We start from the raw sequence: 23,047 nt of genomic DNA on the forward strand, positions 1-23,047 counted from the left end.
GCTAAGCCAGTCAAGTTTCCATGGTTATGGCACTGTCACACAAAAAATACTTTAAAGCAACCTGATTGCTTGCTCAATGTGTCAAGTGTTAATTTAGCCTAAACGCTGTGTATTTACGACTCAAGTGTTACAAGGAGAACTTAAATGAGTCAAGCAATCGATTTCCCTAAATCAAAAATGCATTCGTTATAAAATATATATATTTTTAAACTAATTACAACATCTCAGCCACTAATATGTGTAAGGAATGCTCACTCTGGAAAACATTTATAAATAAAAATTTGCCGTTATTATTACCAAGTACACGTCCTCTCTCAGAATACACAGGGAAATACCCAACTCTATACAGAAGCATATGGAAGTCAGACTCAACAAGTCACAGTAAATGTAACGAAAAGACACAGCTCAATAAATGCTGAGCTTTACATTGCATCAGAAATGCTCTAATTGTAATTAAAACAAGTATTCAGTGACGATTCTTCCCATCCATGTTAAAAGAAAATTCACTGCATCACCACTTTTAAAGTTTATTTCAGCAAGGCATTAGAAACTCAATTATACAGGCATGACACACAAATACATAAAACCAACAGTAGAACTTTATTGAACACTATGCTACATCCCTTGTATTTAATAGGTGAGTTTGTGGTAATTAAATATAATTAATGGTATATAATATGCATCCTTTTAAAGTGAACTTTGAAAGTAAGGTTGTTTTTTTTTTAAACTACACTCACGTTTGTACAGCAGTACTTTAAGCCACAATACAATATCAGAGCTGAATAGATTTTGCTGAACTTACATACAATGCCTAATGCATACATTTTAAGATGAATGTACTGTATAAAATACAGACTACAATCATCAGCCACTTGTATAAATCAAGAGCTACAGTTAATGTTCACATCAAACATCAGAACGGGGGAAAATTTGATCCAGTGACATCAAATTTTTCTCAGTGGCAGGCTCACTGCAACGGGACAGCTGAAGAATGGAAAAAGACCTTTCATATACTGTAGCGTTCAATACGGTTTAGTATTTTTCCCCACATTGGACACATTGCACTCAAATTATTACTTGTAAGAATGATAAGTACTGCTGAACAAACCAAGTATTTATTATTTATTTTTTTAATATAAGTTACTATGCAGTTCAATCTTGTATCACCATGTACTAACCTATTAAATACAAAGTATTTGCAACACTGTGCAATAAAGTACAACCAAAACATGATATAAACACATAAAGCTGGCGAAACAAACATATCCCATTCCCCTATGGAAAAAGTGTACAGTAAAAACCTCTCCGACGACCACTCTTTCATGCTGTCCTGCATACCTGACTTTAACGAAGGAAGGGGTGAAAAGAGGGATGGAGAGATTAACATGGCGTATCAGACATAACGTTTGTTATTAAAAAAAAAAAAAAAAAATGTATTGTAATAAACATGTTCAGTAATGACACATTTGGAAATGCCCTTGAGTACCTCACTGACGTTTAGCCTTTCACAAAACGACAATATCATCCTAATTACTCGATGACAAATTGATTTTGCGTAATATCAGTCTCTTCAGACTGGTAATAGCATGTCGGCTGATCCAAATGCTGGAAAATGGGTCCCTTGATATCTGCAGAGATAGAGGAGTGTTGAGACCTAACCGCATGCTTTATTTTATATATATATATATATATATATATATATATATATATATATATATATATATATATATATATATATATTATATAAAGCTTTTTGGATCGTCAGCTACTAGGAGTCGGTGAAAGAACGCAACCCGGTGTGCGATATTAGCATGCAGATTTCCAGCATCTGGACTACGACTTTAACCCACACACCGTAAAACAAAGCAGCTCAAAGAGCAGTGTCCATGTGTCACAGTTTTGAGCTGGGTGATGCAACAATTTAGTATTGCTATCACAATGAAATAGGTTAAGCTACACTTTCTCAATGTTTTGTGTATATAGTATGACGTGGAGTAATTCCACTGTCACCCCCAGTACCAGAATTTTATGTTCCATATGTTTGGATGCTGAATCCAATTTTTGATGTTACCAACAGCTTACTTTTACTTTTAATAAAATCAGATTTTTATTGTAAAACAGCCATATTTCTTTCACTTACACTGTGAGAGTAAGAACTAAGAATCGTGGTGTGATATTGTTGCCAACTAGTTTGTACGGTTTATGACTCACCCTGTCACTGAATTGTATAATGCTGTGTTGTTTCCCTGGTAGTCATGATACGTTGATCTATAATACCCTCTATAACTTCAACAGTATCATGATGATATTTTATGAAATTTGAACTGATTAGCTCTGATCAGCAGGGGTAAACTATAATATAAAAAGAGACATATCAGAGCATTAATAACAATAATAATAATATTAAATTTCGCATTTCGTCGCCCAATGGAAACTGACCTGTAATTGAACAATGCTCCTGCACCAAACGGAAAAGGCAGACACTGCGAATCCAGGCTATTATCTGGAGAATGAGGCTATTAAACACTTTGGCCTTAATAAAGTCCATACAGAAGGCAGCAAATTGGCAAGTGGTGTAACTGCATGCCATTACAATCCATTGTCAGTACTGCTGGAAGCTACCTCATTCTCGATCTGTCCTCTGTCGAGCCCTCACTGAGGTCCTGGACCTCTTGCTCCCTCGCTGTGCTCCGTGCCCCACATCTGATAGAACTGGGTGAAGTCGACGTAGGGCGGAACGCGGCCCGTCTCGTCTGGCTGTGCCGCCTGGCTCGCACGCTGTCTGAAGAGGCTCCCGTCGCCCGAGCTAGAGCTGGAACTCTGCGTGTGTGTGTTGGACTGAAGCGTAGCCGTGGGACTTTGCCTGCACGCACAGGCGCAGAGACACATTAAGTTCTTATGATGGGTTATACAATGTGTACGTCTACTAAAGGAGTTAATGGGCTCAAAGGACCTATTAAGCTACAGGCTGTCTATGTGCAAACGTTTAATCGTCCTTGAACTGTATTAATCAAATTGAGGAGAAAGTTTTATGATTTGTAATAGTTTATACCTCAGAAATCAAATCTGATTTAATAAAGCAGGAATTCATGTTAAGCAGTCCATTTACGTGGAAATTTTTTTTAAAGTCTAACAGTGACGACAAATGCCCATTTTTGAAGTGGGTTGATTAACTGTAACTTAAGCTCTGCCCTCCCATTGCCGACATACATGCACCAACGCTGCAGGAACAGGCTGATTCAATCTAAAAACCTTTCTGTTTCATTTTAATATTACACGTCTAAACAAGGGGAGTGATTATTATGCAGAACATATGAGCCATGTGTTTCTCTTACACTTAAGCCACTCTTTCACCACACGGTACAGCTCGACTCGCTTTACTTTTCTGAGCTTGCTTTTCCACTGCAGTTTAGTGCTGCCTCAACGTGGGAGCCGTTTTCCACTCGCCTTCATGCAGGAATAATGCTGTATTATTGAAGCCCTGTACAGATACACGGTCAGGCCGTATTCCAAATGCCTTTCCTGCTCACTGAACACGGACCCTATTAAGGATGTAAAATAACGGCGTTCTAGACCCTACGTGGCGCTCGATATGACGAAGTTAGATTCAGTCGTGACAGGAGTGACTTCGATAAACGTCTGTATGGAAATCAGTAACAAGTGAAATGTAAAAATCTAAGACAGAAACCTTTGTTGTAATTTTATCTGTAATGAGATAAATGATACATCATTTTCAATTGATAGTATATTACCATACGCAAAGTATGTTTTAAATGACATATTTATTCAGGCACAATACAGAACCACTCGTTAAGGAGAATTCCCTACTCCCTCAGTGCGTGGCTCACGTTTAGTCATGTTTAGTATCGACTCGAGCCGTACTGTGCGGTGGAAAAACGCCATTTAATGGGTGTAAATAGGGTCATCTGTTTGGGGTATCTCTCTACCAATGCAATGACAACTGTGCAACCACGACCTTCCTCAAAGGGGCACTGCACATGTCATAGCTACAATAAAATAAAGAAATGAAGTGAATTGCTATTCAATGCTCCGTGCTGCAATCGGCCTCTGGAGAATGGTACAGGTGCGCTCTTCAAACAAATCTACACACAGAAAACTGGGGGAAAACAAACAGCTAACGCGCATTGCTACAAGGACCTCTGCATAAAATATTAATAGACACTTTAATGGAAAAGTGGACTGAACATGGATCTCCGAGGGGAATGAAATGGACTGAACCATACCCAGGCGTGGGGGTGCCTCCTTCCAGTGTGGAAGCCGTGTTGGTCCCATTGGTGAGTGTTCCCTGGGCTGGCATGACCAAAGACAGGGTCACGCTCGTCTTACTGGTGCTCTGGTTGTTCGAATAGGGCACAGACACCGGGTAGATACGCCCACCTGAGGGGAGAGAGAGAAAATGCCAAAGAGCAGGTTGTTAAAGAAAGATAGTAGACAGTAGAAGTAGATTGTATTATAAAAGAAGGGGGGGGGACAAGTGCTTGATGCAATGAGGGAGAAATAAAAACAAAAAAAGACAGGTCAGAGAGGAAGGAAGAGAGAATGAGGTGAAGAGAGGAGAGAAAAGCCATTAAAGAAGACAGTTGGAAAGAGGGCAAGGAGAAAGAGGTTGGGGTAATATAGGAGAAATGAAATAGATGGCAGATAAGTGAGAGAGAGATTGAGAGAGAGATCGGGGGAAGGAGAAGGAGAAGGCAGAGGGTGTTAAATAAAGATGGCTATGATATATGAAGGTGCTGCAACAATTCACTCTCAAAGATCCCACTGTCATTCTCTCGGTATTGATTTTTACACTCTATAGTCTCATATAACTAGACTTAGAAACTGAACACACAAAACTCCAACGCATGAGTGAAAACACAACATTCACCGGCCAGTTTATTAGGGACGCATTCGTGCTCATGCATGCAATTATTCAATCAGCCAGTGACTGAATGTCAGTGACTTTGACCGTGGTATTCTAGAGTACATAACAGTGCAGAAAGGGGAAAAAAATTAAATATCAGGGAGTGTTCAGTTCTCTGGGTGGAAATTCCTTACAGAGGAGAATAGTCAGAATGGTTTCAGCTGACACGAAGGCTATGGTAACTCAAATAACTGCTCTTTGCAAATGTGGCGAGCAAAAGCGTCTCCGAATGCTTTGAGGCAAATTGGCTACAACAGCAGAAGACCACGTCGGGTTCCAGAATGCATCGGGCAGCTGAAGATATCATCTAAATATCACCTCACCTGGCCTGTCTTCCAATCTTTAACAGTCTTCTGCGTTCTGATGTTTGACGTGAACATTAACTGGCCTGTATCTGCGTGACTTGTACATGTGCTGTGACGCTGCCACGTGACTGGTTAACTGCATGGATGAACAGGTATACAGGTTCCTTTTAAAGTGTACTTATAATAATGGTCCTTTCTTGTCCGGAAGATCTGTCTCGAACATAGCCAAGGTTAAAATGCTTTCTGTTATACAAATTGAATTGCCTTTTTATTTATTCATTTGACAAAGGGTTAAGTTAAGTTTAAGCAAGTATAGCTTAAACCTGTTACATCTGAAAAGCAAATTATTTCAGGATGACAAAGTAAGTACCTTGGGGTTACTATAAAACCTTGTATATACATACACTCAGGTTTCTACCAATGGCAGGACTGACCCTGCCTATGCAACTGTCTATCATTCCAGATTCTTATGCAGATTGGCTCATCTTCTGTAATTACTGACGGGGGTGTACTCTGGCGTCAAAATGTGGATTTCCTATGCAAAATACGTAAGGGTTGATAGGTCTGTATTACCGTAGCTAACACTTTTTTCAGGTGACAGGGCAGCACACTGGAGGGTTCGTTTGGGTTCACAAATAATGTATTATTGTTTCATTCCTGTAATGGTAGAGAGGATTACAACAATGTTATGATGAAACCATCACGATGAGTATGATCTCTGAGACAGAGATACTAAAATCATACTCGTGTCTACAAAATGGGAACAATGTCAGATAGTTTACTAGAAGTTACTAACATTTATTTATTTATTTTTTTCATTAGTTCCTTGGGCTTTACAAAATATACAGAAATAACTGAATAAATATTCTACATGGATTATTTTTTATAAAATTATTATTATTAATTAAAAATTATTATTATTTTTTAATAAAAAGATATGCCAACACGTCAGGGATTTGACCTAAACCTTCCGGTCACTGGTGCAGAACTTTAATTGCTGAGCTAACGCTGCCCTTATTAATCCACTGCTCTAAATGATGGGCCTACTCTTTGATTATGAAGACTAAAAAATAAAAAAGCAAAAAGACAGACAGAGGGATGCAGAAAGCAGTGCAGGTGGCGACACACGAAGCGGGGCAAACAATGAAATTGTGAAACAGACAAGACACAGAGGGGAGCAAACAGATCCAGCTGTCTTTGTGCAAAATGAAATGCAATGCAATTTGTGCAAAATGAAACAGATTTTTCCAGTAAATGATAAAGCTAGTGTGTGTGCCAGTAACACAGCCCCAGAAGACATGTACCAAATAGTTAAAACGATATCTGTGGTATTACCAGTACCAGTACATATAATGGTGTAGTATTTTATATAATGTTCTCAATAATTATTGGCACCCTTCATAAAAATGAGCATAAGTTCTCATTACTATCCATCCATCCATCCTGTGTACTGCTTATCCTTCGTAGGGTCACGGTGAGCTTGGAGCCTATCCCGGGGACTCGGGGCACAAGGCGGGGGACACCCTGGATGGGATGCCAACCCATCGCAGGGCACAATCGCATACACATTCACACACCACAGACAATTTACAGATGCCAATCAGCCTACAATGCATGTCTTTGGACTGGGGGAGGAAACCAGAGTACACAGAGGAAAACCCCTGAAGCACGGGGAGAACATGCAAACGCCGTGCACGTGGGGCGGAGGTGGGAATCGAACCCCCAACCCCAGAGGTACGAGGTAAACATGCTAACCACTTTAGTCTTTGGTCTAACAAAGTTCTTCTCATTAGAACTACATTTCAAAATACATTTTGAAATATATATGGTAAAATGATATATATGGTAAAATTATAATATTTTAAATAAATACAAATACAAAAACAGGTATTCTTGAAAGGAACTGCATCCATGGCCGGCTTTGCCGGGAGGTTCAGGCTTCAGGCGTCCTGGACTTTTAACCAGGCGTTCTGCCAAACAATATGTTTACATTACTGTTCGCTCATGTTCACGAAGGGTGCCGGACATTCTAGCGGACGCGGCATGTGGTTTGAGACGTAGCCGATTTACCTGCCATTTTTACACCACTGAAATCTGAGAAGTGTTGATCTGAAGATACTTTGTGCATGTTTTGTTTGCTCATCTGAACAGCCAACCACAGGAATTTATCTCCCACTGGCCTGATGACTGAATGTGCTCTCAGGCTGCTGCCAGTGACATACCACACAAAACACGGAACACGACAGCTGGCTTGTTGTGTCAGGGTCCTTTGGCTAGTGCTCTTTTGATGACGCCATCTTGTTAACCAGGACATAACAACGACTGACTAAAACGTAGCTTGTAAATCCTTTTACATACCAAAAAACACAACGACATTTGGATAGAAACGGACCTCAGAATACACAGTTATATAAGACACAGAGAGACCAGACACGCACGCATGTACACACACACACACCCAGGGAGAAAGGGGCAAAGAGCGAGTCATGTTTACCTTGTGTTGGAGTAAGTGAGCCGTCTGATAGAGGGTAATTAATGGTGCGAATGAGCAGGGTCATGTCCTCGTGGCGTGAACACTGCACCGCTCTCTGTCTGGCGTAGGCGTCATGATGCAGCCGCTTCACGCGCTCCACCACCGACTGGGCCACCACCTCCACGTTGCCCTGTTGGGCCAACTCCGCCGACACCATGGCAACCATCTCCTGAAAGAAGGAATTATGGGACATGGAGTCCATGGGAATAGTCAGCGACTACTTCCCAGCTCATCTGAGGGGCTTTCATAAATCACAATTAGTTCTACTGAAACTTTAAGCCAATAGCTATTATATTACACACAAGTCCAGTCCATGTGACTCGCTCTTACTAATCATGGTTATTTTAGTTTTTCCATTGAATGCGCTTTTATCCGATTTTAACAAGGAATGCATGGACACGGTTAACGGTCTACAACTCTACCCTGTTTCCTCCACTGAGAAATTTTTTTTAAAGGTAATTCTGACTTTATATCTCAGAATTGCGACACTATATCTCACAATTCTGACTTTTTTTTCCTCACAATTACGAGTTAACTTCTCACAATTCTAACTTTATTGCTCACAATTTTGAGTTAATGTCTCACAATTCTGACATTTTTTCTCATAATTACGAGTTCATATCACACGATTTTGACGTTATTTCTCGCAATTACGAGTTTACAGCTCACAATTCTGACTTTTTTCCTCGCAATTTAGACATTTAGTGAATTACACAGGATGCACCTGTAAATAGGCTATATAATTATAACACTCATCAGCTAGCCAAGACTAGAAAAAACATATGCGCGTTACCTGATGTTAAAAAAGTCAGAATTGTGAAATATAAACTAATGATTGAGAGAAATAAATACAGAAATTATGAGATTTAAACTTGAAATTTTGAGAAGTAAAAGTCAGAATTGTAAGATGCGAACTCAAAATTGCGAGGAAAAGGTCAGAATTGCGAGCTATAAAGTCGTAATTACCTTTTTAATTTTTTTTCTTAGTGGCAGAAACAGGCTTCAATAGGAAAGACCACATAGAGATTGTTATTATCAGTTGAAAGACCAATCCATGTTGTGCTACAAACACATGCGGAAACGGGCTTCCATACTTTCCACCAAGTCCGTTTGCTGCGTCCGAATAAGAGTGAAATTGATACTTTTGTTCTGTTTGTTGTTTGGTCTGGAATTGTGAAAACCTCATTAAACGCTTTCAATTATTGGTTACAAATATGGTAATGGATAAAGAACCAAACAAACCAATTTTTCGCTTCCTGCAGTCAAGTCCTATGCAACGTTTCAGACCAATACCAGCTCAAATACAGACTAGACTCTCTGTACAGAATATATATGCATTGGCATATCCCACTGGCATACAATGGTGATTAAACTATAATAAATCAGAAGCTTTATTATAAACTGCATTTGATTGGCAGTATATCAAACTCTACCATTAAATTATTGTTGACATGTTATGAAAGGTGTTATCTTGCCGTTCTTATTGCTTTAATTAGAACTTTTCCATGCCCTGTAGCTTAATGGCCCAGTGTAAGTATAGAACATTATTCAATGTTTGTTGTCATGGTTACATTTCAGTATAGTTATGTAGTGTGAAGCACTAATTTAGAGCAGTGATCAAAAAACAGTGGATGGATACATCTGATCAGAAACAAATAACCTCTGCCTTTTAAAAAAATATTTTCGTCTTTATATTACTAAGGTCTAAGAATATTACTTGCAGAGGAATGTAATTACTTATGCAAATAAGAACACACCTGATTGGCCTGCTCAGGTCCATGGGCTGCCTCGAGGGCCTTAATGAGCCCCTCTGACATCAGCAACAGGAAGCCTGTGACTCCATCCAATGACTGGCCGCCGTGAATCTCGGGCTCTGCGATGATTGGCTTACTCTTGGCCGCACTAAGAACGGACAAGTTAAATACACAAACCATGATTTAACCATCAGGTTATGTAATCTCTCACATTACACAAAGCAACACTTCAGCAGACATTCATTGGTTCGTGTGAACTTTTGGGAAACCTGCTGAAATGTGTACTCTGTACAAAGTGTATGTGTGTGTGAGAGAGAGAGAGAAAGATCTGAATTAAAAGCAGCAACATCCTCTGCATGGCTGTGGCTTCCAGAAGGCAAGAAACGGAGGTTTGTCTGAGCAGGTTAATGCCAGAGCAGACCATGGAGGGGGGGGGGGGGGGGGGGTCGAGAGAGAGAGAGAGAGAGAGAGAGAGAGAGAGACAGACAGACAGACAGACAAGCACAATCAGAGAGATGAACAGGTGCACGCTGCATCAAAACTCACTGAGACTCATTTTTCAACCTGGATATGAACAAGTGTATTCATAAATCATTCGCAGGAGCAGTTATGCAAGGAATGTGGCATTCATGAAAATACATTTAGCTCTGAAAAACTTTTTTTTATTATATATGGATTATATTGTCAAGTTTAAATGGCTTACTTATTCCAACTGATACGAATGGAATTAATGAGAACTCATTAATTAATGATTTGAAAAGTAAGCAAATTGAGAAAAATAGCTATTCAGTTAGAAAAGAGGTGGAATAAAATAAGAGGAAGAGTTAAGGCTGCACCCGAATATCCCTACTACCCTACTGTAGAGTAGGCGAAAAGCAGTACGCAAAAGGAGTAGTACGTCCGAATTCTCAATACTCATAAAACAGTTGGTGAGAAAAACCCTGACCTACTGCTTCCACCGAGATTCTGCGGTATGGAAGCAGTGGACACTGCGCTATCCCATAATGCAACGGGCCTGGTGCGGAAGAGCTGTCTGAATCAAAAATGGCAGAAGGCAGTGCGTCGGATCTTTTTAAGTTCTAGGTCACGTTACAGTGCCAACATGGCTGATGTGGTACGTCCAGATTGTGTTCATGCTACACGATTATGCTGTTCAGTACATATCGATGGCCGAGCAGGAGGTACTGAATTGAACGCAGTAGGTACTCTCACAGTACGCCATTTCAAACGCAGCCTCAGTCTAAGGCTGCCGATGCTCTGCAGTGGCTTAGCTGCATTACTGGGAGATTTAGCTCTGTGGGGTTTGACGTTTATGGCGTTTTGTGGGCATCGCTAAGTGATACTTCTGCTGTGTCCTGAACGAGCTGATTGGCATTTATCAACATATACAGATGAAAATCAGTGTTGGTGAAACTTTTGGAAACCTGGTGTGAATTTGGCCTGTGAGAACATTTACACACTAAGATTGACAGTGTGAAAAAGAAAAAACAAACAGATTCTGAGGTTCAAGTACTAGGGATAGTTCTTAAAACACTGAAACATCAAAACATCTAGCCTAATATGGTTAGCTGCTTATTTTTATGATACAAAAAACTAGGCTGCAACAACTAATCGAAAAAATCAATAATAATTGATAAATTAAAAAATCGACAATGAACGTCATTATGGATTAGTTGGGTCTGTGACATCACTGTGGATATCCCCCCATTAGTGACGTCACTACACTGAAAAACGCATTTCTATGAATGAAACACATCTGAGAAACAGCGGAGGTCAGAGTGAGCTGCTGCTGAGGGAAAGTACATGATCCACGTCGTCCAAAACACGAGAGTGTTTTATATTAAGCGCTTCAAACTAACTCGTAAGTGTATTAACGCGACTTGTCGTGTCAGACGCTGCGACAGAAGCGTGTGCTGTTTAGTGTGTTCCAGACATGTTTTCTTCAGCACAGAAATGACATGTTTACCTTTATATCCTTATCTGTAAATGTTCGAAATTCACGCCAGTATTTCCATTTTACATAAAGTCTCGTCCTGATAGCGAGCGAGTCGCCGTTAAACTTCACTGAATGAGCGCAAGTCCACGCATACGCGTCAATCAAACAGAGAAAGGAAACGCAATAACTCTGACTAAAATATTCATTTTGATCAAATATGTTGTTTGATGCTATATTTAGAAACAAAAGTAATAGTGTTTTTATGAGAGCAGAAACTGTAATGGGGTTAGAACATGTAATTGTATATAAATATAAGAAGTGTCATACATTTACAGAATAAAGTAATATGTTACTGTGCTGAAATGAGTGAATGTGTGTGTTACTGCAGAACATTCAGCCTCTTACCAGTTAACACTTAGTTTCTGCTTTTGTTTTTCTTTTTTTACATTTTTAATAAAGTGATTTAACTTCTGTTTAAAGTTTGTGGATAATCAGTTGTTTTTTTTGTTTTCAAAATATAATGTTAATATTTAAAAAAAAATCCTTTGAACAATGTATAGCATAATCCATATAGATACATTTAATACCTTTTCATAGCCTTCAATTTACACAAAGTTTGAAGGACAACATCGGGCAGAATGTGACATAACATGGGGTTTTTCTAAAAAATACAGAAAATAAAAATGGGACTTTTAATCCAACTAATCGATTAATTGAAGAAATAATAGTCAGATTAATCGATTATCAAAAATAATTGTTAGTTGCAGCCCTAACAAACCAAAACATAATCCGATTTCATCATTTTCACATTTGTAAACAAAAACAGTTGTCATGACCAGCAGAAATCCCCAATCTGCAGTAGATCAAACATACAGGAAATACAATCACTCAGAAACATAAATGAATCATTCTCTACATTCTAGCTATAATAAACATTATGTAAAATAAAATGCCTGGGATTGTAATGAAATGAACATGATGTATATTTTAGCTTTAAGCAAGCATAATTTAGGAGGGTGTGTCAAAGTATAAATAATTATGGTATATTTATTTCCTTTGAACCCACCTCAGGACATCGATGTCTGTGTAGTTGAATTTCACCTTGTAGTCTCCTATCCGCCTCAGACTGCTCTGGCCTGCGATTATCCCCGTCTGTCTGAGCCTATTTGGGTCCAGACCTGAAAGAAAAAGAGAGAGAGAGAGAGAGAGAGAGAGAGAGAGAGAGAGAGAGAGAGAGATTCATCTAAGAGAGAATGACACATTCAGAGTAACAGAAGACAGCCCACACACCAGTGTGTGTGTGTGAGTGTGTGTGTGTGTGCTCACCTAGCTGAGCCAGTCTGCCCAGCTCATCTTCGTTATCGGTTGTGTGGGCTCGTCCAATCTGAATCACCTGATTCTGACGGTCACTGGTGTACTTGCACAGCAGAGCTCGATTGGTGCCTGAGCAGTACCACAAACACACACACACCAATATGTTACTCAGACTGATTTCGCTGCAAAATAAGCAAAAGAATGTAAAAATCCAAACATGAAGCGGAGAGCTGTTTTAGGAAAATAATCATGGCTATAACAAGCATGGGGTGGTGTGATGCCCTTGACTATTTTCCAATAACTGCACGCCCTGAAATGTTTTTGTTTCTCTTATACCACCTCAATTATCAATTACGTTATAGCAGCTTGTCATGTAGCTGCTTAAAAAATCGGAACGTGTGACTGTAAAATGGTAAATGGTCTGCACTTATATAGCGCTTTTATCCAAAGCGCTTTACACCGTGTCTCATTCACCCATTCACACACACTTACACACCAACGGTAGCAGAGCTGCCATGCAAGGCGCTAACTTGCCATCGGGAGCAACTTGGGGTTCAGCGTCTTGCCCAAAGACACTTCGGCATGTAGAGTTACGTGGGCCGGGAATCGAACCGCCAACCCTACGATTAGTGAACAACCCGCTCTACCACCTGAACCATAGCTGCCCTGTGAATGTTTCTTGTTGTGCAGATGTGCCGTGTTAGATTGATCATTTAAACCATTAACAAGCTCTGAATGTCTACTCTTGGTTTAAGCGCTGGGTTTTGCCTGTGAAGACTGCATTTGTTGTTAAAAAAGATCAACCAACATGAACACCAGAGTGTTGTCTATGGGAAAAAAGGTAAGCCATTTTGAAGCTGAGATTTGTTGTATGGGCATAACCAATACAACAATTTGGAATGTTCTGAAAAAAATTAAATAAATAAAAACACTGGTGTACTAATATCAAGACAACGAACAGGTCGGCCAAAACAACAACAGCTGATGACAGAAACAATGAGAGCTGTGAAGAAAAACCCAAAAACAACAGTCAGTGACATCACTAATAACCTCCACAGGTCAGGGGTGAAGGTATCACAATCCACCGTTCAAAGAAGCCTTTGAGAGCAAAAATATAGAGGCCATACCATAAGATGAAACCACTCATCAGCAGTAAGAATCGGAAAGCCAGATTGGAATTCACAAAGAAATATACAGATGAGCCACAAAAGTTCTGGAACCAAGACTGACCTCTAACAAAGTGAGAGAAAGGCCAAAGTGTGGAGAAATTAAGGATCTGCTCTGATGCTGCTATGATCTAAAACATGCGAGCTCATTGGTCACGCACGGTGGATTTAGTGTCATGGCTTGGGCTTTCATGGCTGCTTCTGGAACAGACTCACTGATCTTTATTGACGAGCTAACTCATGATGGTAGCAGCAGAATGAATTCAGAAGTTTACACAAACATTCTTTCTGCCATTTTACAAAGAAATGCCTGCAAATTTATCAGGAGGAACTTCATCATGCAGCAAGACAATGATCCAAAACACGCTGCCAACTCAACTCAGGACTTTATCAGGCAAGAAAAGTGGAAGGTTTTAGACTGGCCAAGTCAATCACCAGACCTTAACCCAACTGAGCATGCATTTCACCCCCTGAAGAGGAGACTGACCCAGTAAAACAAACAACTGAAAGACACTGCAGTAAAAGCCTGGGAAAGCATCATAAGAGAAGAAAACAACAGATTGGTGATGTCAGTAGGTCGCCGGCACGATGCAGTTACTGCAAGCGAGGCACATGCAACCAAATATTAAGTGTTATTTACTTTACGTAAAACTATCTGTTCCTATACTTTCCTACCTAAATATCGGGTGGTCTGCCAACAAAGGTGCCGTGTTCACTCATATGATCCTCTACAACGTGTTTTCTTTCACCCCGAGTATAAAAAAAGAAAGAAAGTATGTTTTCATTCGTTCTCTTCCATATCGAGGTGATATCAACTTCAACTGCATTACCATATCTGTCTCAGCAATTACCAAGACAACCTAACCTACGGCAATGCACTACTTTGACCACAGCTTGACCTTTACATAAAGTCAAACGCACATGCAGAACAGAGAAATGAGGGATTTTAATGTCAAGCTCACAGGGAGAAAAAAAGGCAAAAGGTCTGTGTATGTGCTCTGTTTATAGCTTGAGGGAAAACAAAGCAATGTCTGAATAGACAGCAGCACTCGTGGAGGGGAAGCGGATCGAGAGCTAAATGGTATTTATGAAAAGTTTCCCACAGGATAATATTACATAAGGTGACCTTGAGGTGTGGGCAATATGACCTACTGCTATCCTAAGACGTGACAAACAATCTGATGTAGAAAAGTGAATTTTAGCTGTCAGACTATTATCATAAAATGATAGGTATTTATATCCGTACTGTACTTAAGTATATATATCCATATTTCATTGCTTTTTAATCAACTGTAGTTTGTCAGGTGCAGTGTCCTCGAATGTCCAAATCAATCACCTCTCAATTTCTAAACATGGCTATATTTGAAATATTTTCATTTTTCCATACTGATCACTTAGAATCCTTATTCCTAAAAGGCTATATTCAACCATAGTTTTTATCATTCCTATTTTTGTGCATGATTATTATTATTGCATTCCAAGGTTGCACAAATATGCCATATTTTATATTTATTTATTTTAGTTATTTTATTTTAGTGGTTCTTATTATTTGGATATTCTAAAAATTCAAAGATATCTACAAAGTGGCTTTTCTGTGTGTCAAACACACAGAATTGGTGTGTGTGTGTGTGTGTGTACGTACCCACATTAGCGATGTACAGCTTGTTGTTGAGAATGAGAGCGACTACAGCTGTGGCTCCTCCAGACACCTCCTGCTCCAGATTCTTCAGCCTCTCTGCAATTTTTTGACTCTGAGGAGACAGCTGGTGAAACATCGCCCCCTGCAGGACACAGAGAGGAACAGCATTACTTAATTTATGCTCATGAGACCCTGGGTTTGAGTATGTTTTCACATGGTACTGTCTAATTATACAGTGCTCACATTCCTTAACGTTATCTACTGCTAATATATTTTTTTTTAAAAAGTTAAAAAACAAAAAAACCTCAAGAATGTACCAAAGCATTTACAAGCGCTCAGTCTGGGTCTTAGGAAGGTTCATAATGTCTTGTATTTTGGTAATCATTTGTGTATTTCTTCTGGTATTCTCATACATGTTGGATAACCCACCCTTAAACTATGCATTGTGTAAAATGTGGCATGAAAACTGTGCACTCTGTTTGTGAGGAAAAATGAGTAACTACTTAACAATTATACACACTCAGAAATATAAAGCTACACAAATATTCAGCTTGGAACCTTCATTAGATTAACACAGAGGGTTTCTCTTTCATTTATTCAGCGCTGAATGAAAAATCGTGTCGAATTTTATTTGTATTTCAATACCTGGCTTGGCGTGACCTCTGCTGTACTACAGCGTGTAGCGCTTTACATGCCGGTCTCATGTTCAGAACCAACAAAAGGAATTTTCTATTCATGAATTCATTTTGTGTGTGGGACCTTGAAAGACGCTGCTGTAACTATTCCCTTTGCCATGTGAGTGTGTTCTCACCTCTGGGAGTTGTGCTTGAAGGTTGGCCTTTTCTGCCAGTGCGTCATCGATGGTCTCAAAGTAACTCTTCTCCACTACATCAAAAGCCTTGAAGACACCGACACAGAGAAATGGAAGGACCAAAAAAAAAGAAAAAGACATTCCTTACACATTCATCTAAACAGAATAACGATAAGTCATGTCTGATTTAACAACATCTCATTCAAACACGTTTGACGCAAGCAGTCATTTTTAAAGCTTCCAAAGAGAGTCCTTTTCAGGACATAGAAGCTGGTCATAAAGTGCCATTTTGTGTTATTTTGGTCTTCATCATTTTCTAAGGGTATGCAAACGTTTGCACTATACTGTAGGTTAGATATAAATATACAAACGAGTTTAGGTGTGAAAGCACCAGAAAGTTCCTTATTAGCATCAAAACGTCACCACTATGTCACAGTAAAGCAAATTATGAACATGAAAAAGCGTCATGTGCGTGTGCTTACTTTTATCTAAGTCAATTCGACAACAATCAACACATCGTGTTTACTGACATCTTAATTAAGTATACATTGTACAGGTTTTAAGAGGCATCCTGCCAGTACAGAAGCCTTATCTATATCAATCGATACTAATTATCTATATCTTCCAAAGACTAATTAAAGCAAAAACTACTCAAATGTTATTAATTGTACTCTACTGCAGCATACATAGTCAAAACTGTTATGATCTATGTTATTAAACATATAAAAGATATTAAACATACAAAAAGATCGACTGAGTTACTGACTGAATTACTGACCGAGTTACTGACTGACTTAATGAATGAACAACTGACTTACTGACCAACTATCTGACTTACTGTCCATCATACTGAATGACTGACTGACTTATTGACCGATTGATTTACTTACTGAGACTTACGGATCAATTTACCGCCCAACTATATTGCTGTTTGGCTTACTGACTGACTGACTTACTGTCCAACTAACTGACTGAATGACTTACTATCCATTACTATACTGACTGACTGTCATGCTGAACGACTGATCTACTGAATGACTGACTGCCTGACTGAATTGCTAATTGTCTAATTGACTAAATTACTGACAGATTGACTTATTGAAAGACTGACTTGCTGACGAATTGACTGACCAAATGAGCAACTTACTGACATACTGGCTGAATGAGCAACTTATTGATCAACCGACTGACTTTCGGAAAGACTGACTGCTTTACTGTCTGAAAAACTGACTTACTGCCTGGCCAACTGACAGACTTACTGACATACCATCCAACCAACTTAGTAAAAGACTGACTGACAGATTGACTGACTTACTATCCAACCCAATGCCCAACTTACCGAAAGCCTGCTTACTGACAGACTTTCTGGAGCAACCCTTGTGCGACTGTGGCTGATTCTGCAGTGATTAAAAATGCCGGTTACCTGTGTGAGGATGCGACGGACATCTGCGTCAGAGTGGTTAGAGTTGAGCTGGCCGAGTAGAAGCTCTGCAGTCAGACACTGAGACACAAAATTGGCCACTCGGCAGCCGTCGTAACCATTAAACACCCCATACAGGAAACAACCATCGGTACTGTTGGGCAAAATTAATAGGATCGAGTTAATCTTTCATAGACCTGCTGTTCAGGTATTAATAAAACAGGGGTCAATTTTCGAGGACTTGGATCAATCCAATGGAATATCTGCTGGATCTGAAAACAGACAAGCTGGTTGACAACTCCTGTCCTGATCGCAGAAGCTGCTCGTTTTGTGTTTCATATCTCACATGAAGCGGAAGTGGCCGTCCTCGTTAGGGTGCATTTGGTTGCTTTTGCCATCAGGGCTGTACACACAGTTTGGGGCTGTGCCCACACCACACAGCTGGCACAGGGGCAGGTCATCTGTCCAGCTCTGGTGCTAAAACGCACAGCATGAAGTCCAGAACACAGTGTTAATACATTTCAAAATGAGCTGCTCATCCTCCAAGACATATAGTAGACGTTTCAATTTCATAAACGAGTGCTTATCTGCAGCATTTAGAGTTTCAGAGAGCTGCACTGGGTCCATGAAGCACAACTAATACCAGTATAAAGCACATTCTAAGATGACTATAAGGCTTAAATACCTAATAGGAGCTTTTATTTCTGTTTACGTTTCTTGTTATAAGTGCACGCTGACAGTAGACAGAAGACAGTAGCCTCGACAGTAGAGGTCAACCAATTGATCAGCACCGATAACAGATTGCTGGAACTCGGTTATCGGCAAAAATCCACAACGATAGTTTTTTTTCCCTGGTTGTGTCCATTGCGGAGCGGCTGAGAAGGGTCCTCTGAAATTATACAGTACGAGAGCGGCCTCTAGAGGCGAAATAAAAACCATCGCTGACCAATTTTGTTGTGTTATCTGAAGTCATTTTGGATGTCTCTATTTTTTTTGTTATTTGGAGTGTTACTTTTTGGTTCAGTTTGGATGTATATCTTTTATTTACTTTAATATTTATTAATACACTGACTGGCCAAAAAAAAAAGGTCGCCGTTTGGATTTAAATAAGCAAATACGTAAGAGCTTATGACTGGATCATTATTGCAGTGATTAATATGTTTCAGCTTCTCATTTCTTAAACAACCAAGTCGGAAGACATATCCCGTGCTCGTGGAAAAGATGTTACTGTGTTTCAGAAGGGGGCAAATTATTGGCCTGCATACAGCAAAGAAAACAACCAAGTGTCACGTCCCGAGACGTAAAGGAGTTGAGTACGGAAGCAGGTGCCGGAAAAGACGTATTTATTAAAAGAGACAAAGGCAGATAAATCCAAATTGTAATCCAAAACGTAGTCAATACAGGCAAAGAGTCAGGCGATCGGCAAACAGGCATAAACGGGGCAAAGCAGGAATCAAAGTCGCGGTCACGGAAAACAGGGTCAAGAAACAAAACAAGAAACATGAGCTATGACTATGGACTGGGAGCGGAAAACCAGCGTGGACTATAAGAACTAATCTAATGTGAAACTAACTATAATCTAACATGGAACATAACATGGACAACGCATCTAACTATCTCTATCATATCTAACTTAATACTCTGCACCGGTTACTGCGAGGTGCGTGGTATATAAGCAAACAATCAACTTTAATTGCTGACGGCTGACACCAATCTAGTCACATGCTCGAACAACAGCCAATGACAGAACAGGAAGGAGACAGAACAGAAACATAACAGATGCACGTGTCCACAGTAAACAATGTCACAGTTGTCAAAATCCAAAGAGCATGCGCTCGCTGAGCACTCGTGCACGTAGCTCATGAATGCGCGCGCCCTCTCATCTCTCCGAACGCGCTGCCAGACGGGGCGATCGTGCCACTAAGCTTGCTGAAATCCCTGGAATTGGGTTAATGACTGTCCAACACATTATTAAAACCTGGAAGGAGAGTGGTGAACTGTCAACTTTGAGGAAGAAACGTATCTGAAAAATGAATGTTCAAAATCTTGAATGATTGTGATCGGAGCTCTTTAAAACACTTGGTGAATTCACATTGTAAAAAAACAAACAAACAAAAAAATCGACAGTAGAACTCAAGCCTATGTTTAATAGTGAAAGTAAGAGCATTTCCACGTGCACAGATGCGACGAGAACGTACAGGATTGGGACTAAACAGCAGTGTGTCCTAATCAGCGTGAAGCTAATCAGATAAAAACGACTTCAATGTGCAAGGGAGCATAAAGATTGGACTGTGGAGCGATGGAAAACAGTCATGTGGTCTGATGAGTCCGGATTTACCCTATTCCAAAGCAATGGGCGCATCAGCTTAAGAAGGGAAGCGCATGAAGCGAATCACCCATCATGCACAGTGCCTACTGTACACGCCTGTGGAGGAAGTGTTATGATCAGGGGTGGCTTCAGCAACATTATGCAGCAATAAATAAACCAAAATCATTTTCACACCTGAATTGGCCACCACAGAGTCCTGACCTTAACCCCATCGAAAGTGTTTGGGACATGCTGGAGAAGACTTCATGGAGCGGTTCGACTCTCCCGGCCTCAAAACAAGATCTCGGGCAAAAAACAATGCCACGATGAACATGCGCTGTAATCAGAGCTAAAGATGGTGCGACGAAATTTGAGCGTGAGCGACTTTTCTTTGGCCAGGCGGTGTACTTAATATATATTAATATTCATATATTGATTTCATTTTTTAAAAGTACAGTACGTTTTCATGGTAAACTCAGTACGGTGTAGTTTTGTAATGCAGTTGCTTTCCTTTGAGTGTTATGTTTTCATTCAGAATCGATTTGGGAATCGGTTGATTAATCGATTATCGGCAGGTAAGTCCTGCCCAACTTAATTATCGGTTAAAACCACTAATCGCTCGACCTCTACTTGACAGATTTACCAGATTTGTGCTATACAGTACATGTGTAATAACATCCAGAACCTTCTCAAACACCTCCATATTGCTCATGTTCACTGATTTATGAGTTCTGAGAACATTCTGTACCTTTAACATCCTACTAACTCACCGCTGAAGGCCACTAGTTTATCAGTTTATATAATTTTAGGACTTCTATGTCGGTCAGTTTAGCCAAGTAAACGTATAGTGTCTAAATCCCAAATCGTCACATAAGGGACATGTAGTGCACTAGAAAGGGCGCAGAAGCTAATTTTTCATGCGCTGTGTAGTAAGTAGTATTAGTGCCGTTTGGGATTGAACCCACGAAAGTTAGCAATGCTAACCTGTTTCCAGTAACATCACTGTATATTCTAATCTCGTAAAGACACTGCAAAGTGCAAACAGTCTCCAAAAGTTATATACTTAATTCTTTAGCACGGTATAATTATTCATTTATTTTTTCTTCCTCTTTAGATATGACTAACTAGGTATAGCAAAGTAGACAAGTGTTATATGGATATTTAAATGCTAGCAGGCTAACTAAACAAGTGTTATACTTCATTTTTTTGACAGCGTAAAACAAGACCAATTAGCTAGATTTGTAAATAAACAGCATGGTACAAACAGAGGGGAAAAAAAGCGACAATGTGTAATTGTTGGCTTACACTATGCATCAGTGGCTTGCGCGACGCCGCCATCTTGAAGCGGAAACGGGACTTTTAGGATTTCGTAACCATTCGGAGACGTTCGGTTATCTTCGGCTACAGGGCTCAGTTTCAAACATCTACACCACTGTAGGTGGTACACTAGCATGAGGGGCGTTTAAGGGCCACCGCTTAAAAAGAAATCTACAAGATGTTAAGAATAAAGTTGCAGTTCAGTGAGAGATATTTTTTTTTATAAACCCTGCTGGGGGAAAAAAAACGCCAGTGGAAACAATCACAGAAATTGTCATTCCCCCCCCCCCCCGATACATACCATTACATATCATCAGCTAACCATTAAAACCATCACCATTATTGGTCCTTAATGGTATCCACTAGACATAACATGCCACCAATAGAAGTCAACAAATTACCAGAAGAGACCTACAGGGACCATTACAGTTTCCATTCAAACCAATACAATTCCCATTAGAACCATTAAAACCATTACAAGTTGTATGAGGGTTTCTATTGTTTTGTTTTGTTTTTCAGCACAGAAGAAACTACTAGCACTAATAATACTACTTCTATTAATAACAATGACTCCCACTCATGACACACACACACACACACACACACACGCATTCACACCTAACCCAGATAGCAAGGTGACATTGATTTAATGTTGAAATTTCATCAAATCATCATTTTGGTTGAGGTTGAATATTCAGTGTTAATCAATGTTGATAATTCATTGCTTTTCATTGTTGAAAAAACAAACAGTGAATCAATGTTGATTTTTTTGGTTAGCTTCATTTCCCCACTGATGGGGCTTCAATTTAATGTCAATAAATCGAATTGTTGTAAGTCACTTTGTTATGCAGTTTATCATAATCTGCTACAGTTGTATTTTTATTCGATGTTAAATAAGTGATTTAATTTAAGCTGAACAAATATTGATTTTGTGCCCATCTTCATCATTTTATTATGTTTTCATCATTGAAATAACATTATTTCAGTGTGTAAACCTGATGAAAATTTCAACATTTCAACATTGATTCAAGGATAGTTAGGTTGATGCATTAACATTGATTCAATGTTGATTCAGTTTGGTCTGCTATCTGGGAAGGGCAGTTTAGCATAGCCAATCCACCTACTGGAATATTTTTGGGAGGTAGGAGGAAACTGGAGAACCCAGGTGAAGCCCACATAAACATGAGACGTGAGAACACAAGAGAAAGTGACCCACGCTCAGAATCACAGATATGATTTAAACAGAAATCAACATTACAGGATATGCACAGAAAATATTAAGCATTTAAGACCATAATAGTGTAAAAGTAATACTGTAAAGCTGATATTAATTCATTTTTCATTATGAATAATTCACAACTGTAGATGTTTGTGTTTCATCATAAATATGACTATAGTTTAAAAAAAAAAACTAAATAAGTTATTTTGGTTATATATTTCTTTATTGTGTTTTAATCATACATAAAATCCATTACACCAAAAAACAGTAGCACTCAATAGACTCGTTTTCTTTTTTTTTCTGTAGCTATCTAGAATAACACAGAGGTCACACAGTCCTACATAGCTATATAGGTTCATCTGCCAACTGTTTTATATAGATTCATATAATGTGTAATATTC

The 23,047-nt window shown here is 39.4% G+C and overlaps 1 protein-coding gene across 10 annotated transcripts; it reads right to left on the reverse strand.

Moving 5' to 3' along the window:
- Window positions 1-514: 514 nt before the first annotated feature.
- tab1 (TGF-beta activated kinase 1/MAP3K7 binding protein 1) lies at window positions 515-21,690 on the reverse strand. Of its 10 annotated transcripts, none has more exons than XR_008387307.1 (13): window positions 21,416-21,686; window positions 18,149-18,279; window positions 17,806-17,956; window positions 16,383-16,469; window positions 15,575-15,713; window positions 12,779-12,895; window positions 12,519-12,630; window positions 9,520-9,664; window positions 7,724-7,931; window positions 4,245-4,398; window positions 2,623-2,863; window positions 2,440-2,503; window positions 1,759-2,352 (listed from the first exon to the last, which is right to left on the reverse strand). XR_008387307.1 is itself a non-coding variant. In XM_053638275.1 (12 exons), exons 1-11 carry the CDS (start codon window positions 21,446-21,448, stop codon window positions 2,653-2,655), a joined length of 1,488 nt encoding a protein of 495 aa, XP_053494250.1. In that variant the 5' UTR covers window positions 21,449-21,686; the 3' UTR covers window positions 515-1,342; window positions 2,623-2,652. The 10 variants fall into 10 exon arrangements, 6 of the variants coding, with proteins under 6 accessions (XP_053494250.1, XP_053494249.1, XP_053494248.1 ...); XR_008387308.1 differs by having other exon boundaries at window positions 2,440-2,516; XM_053638275.1 differs by lacking the exons at window positions 1,759-2,352; window positions 2,440-2,503 and adding an exon at window positions 515-1,342.
- Window positions 21,691-23,047: the final 1,357 nt, after the last annotated feature.

The sequence above is a fragment of the Ictalurus furcatus genome, chromosome 12 (assembly GCF_023375685.1).
Source record: "Ictalurus furcatus strain D&B chromosome 12, Billie_1.0, whole genome shotgun sequence".
Lineage (NCBI taxonomy): Eukaryota > Metazoa > Chordata > Actinopteri > Siluriformes > Ictaluridae > Ictalurus > Ictalurus furcatus.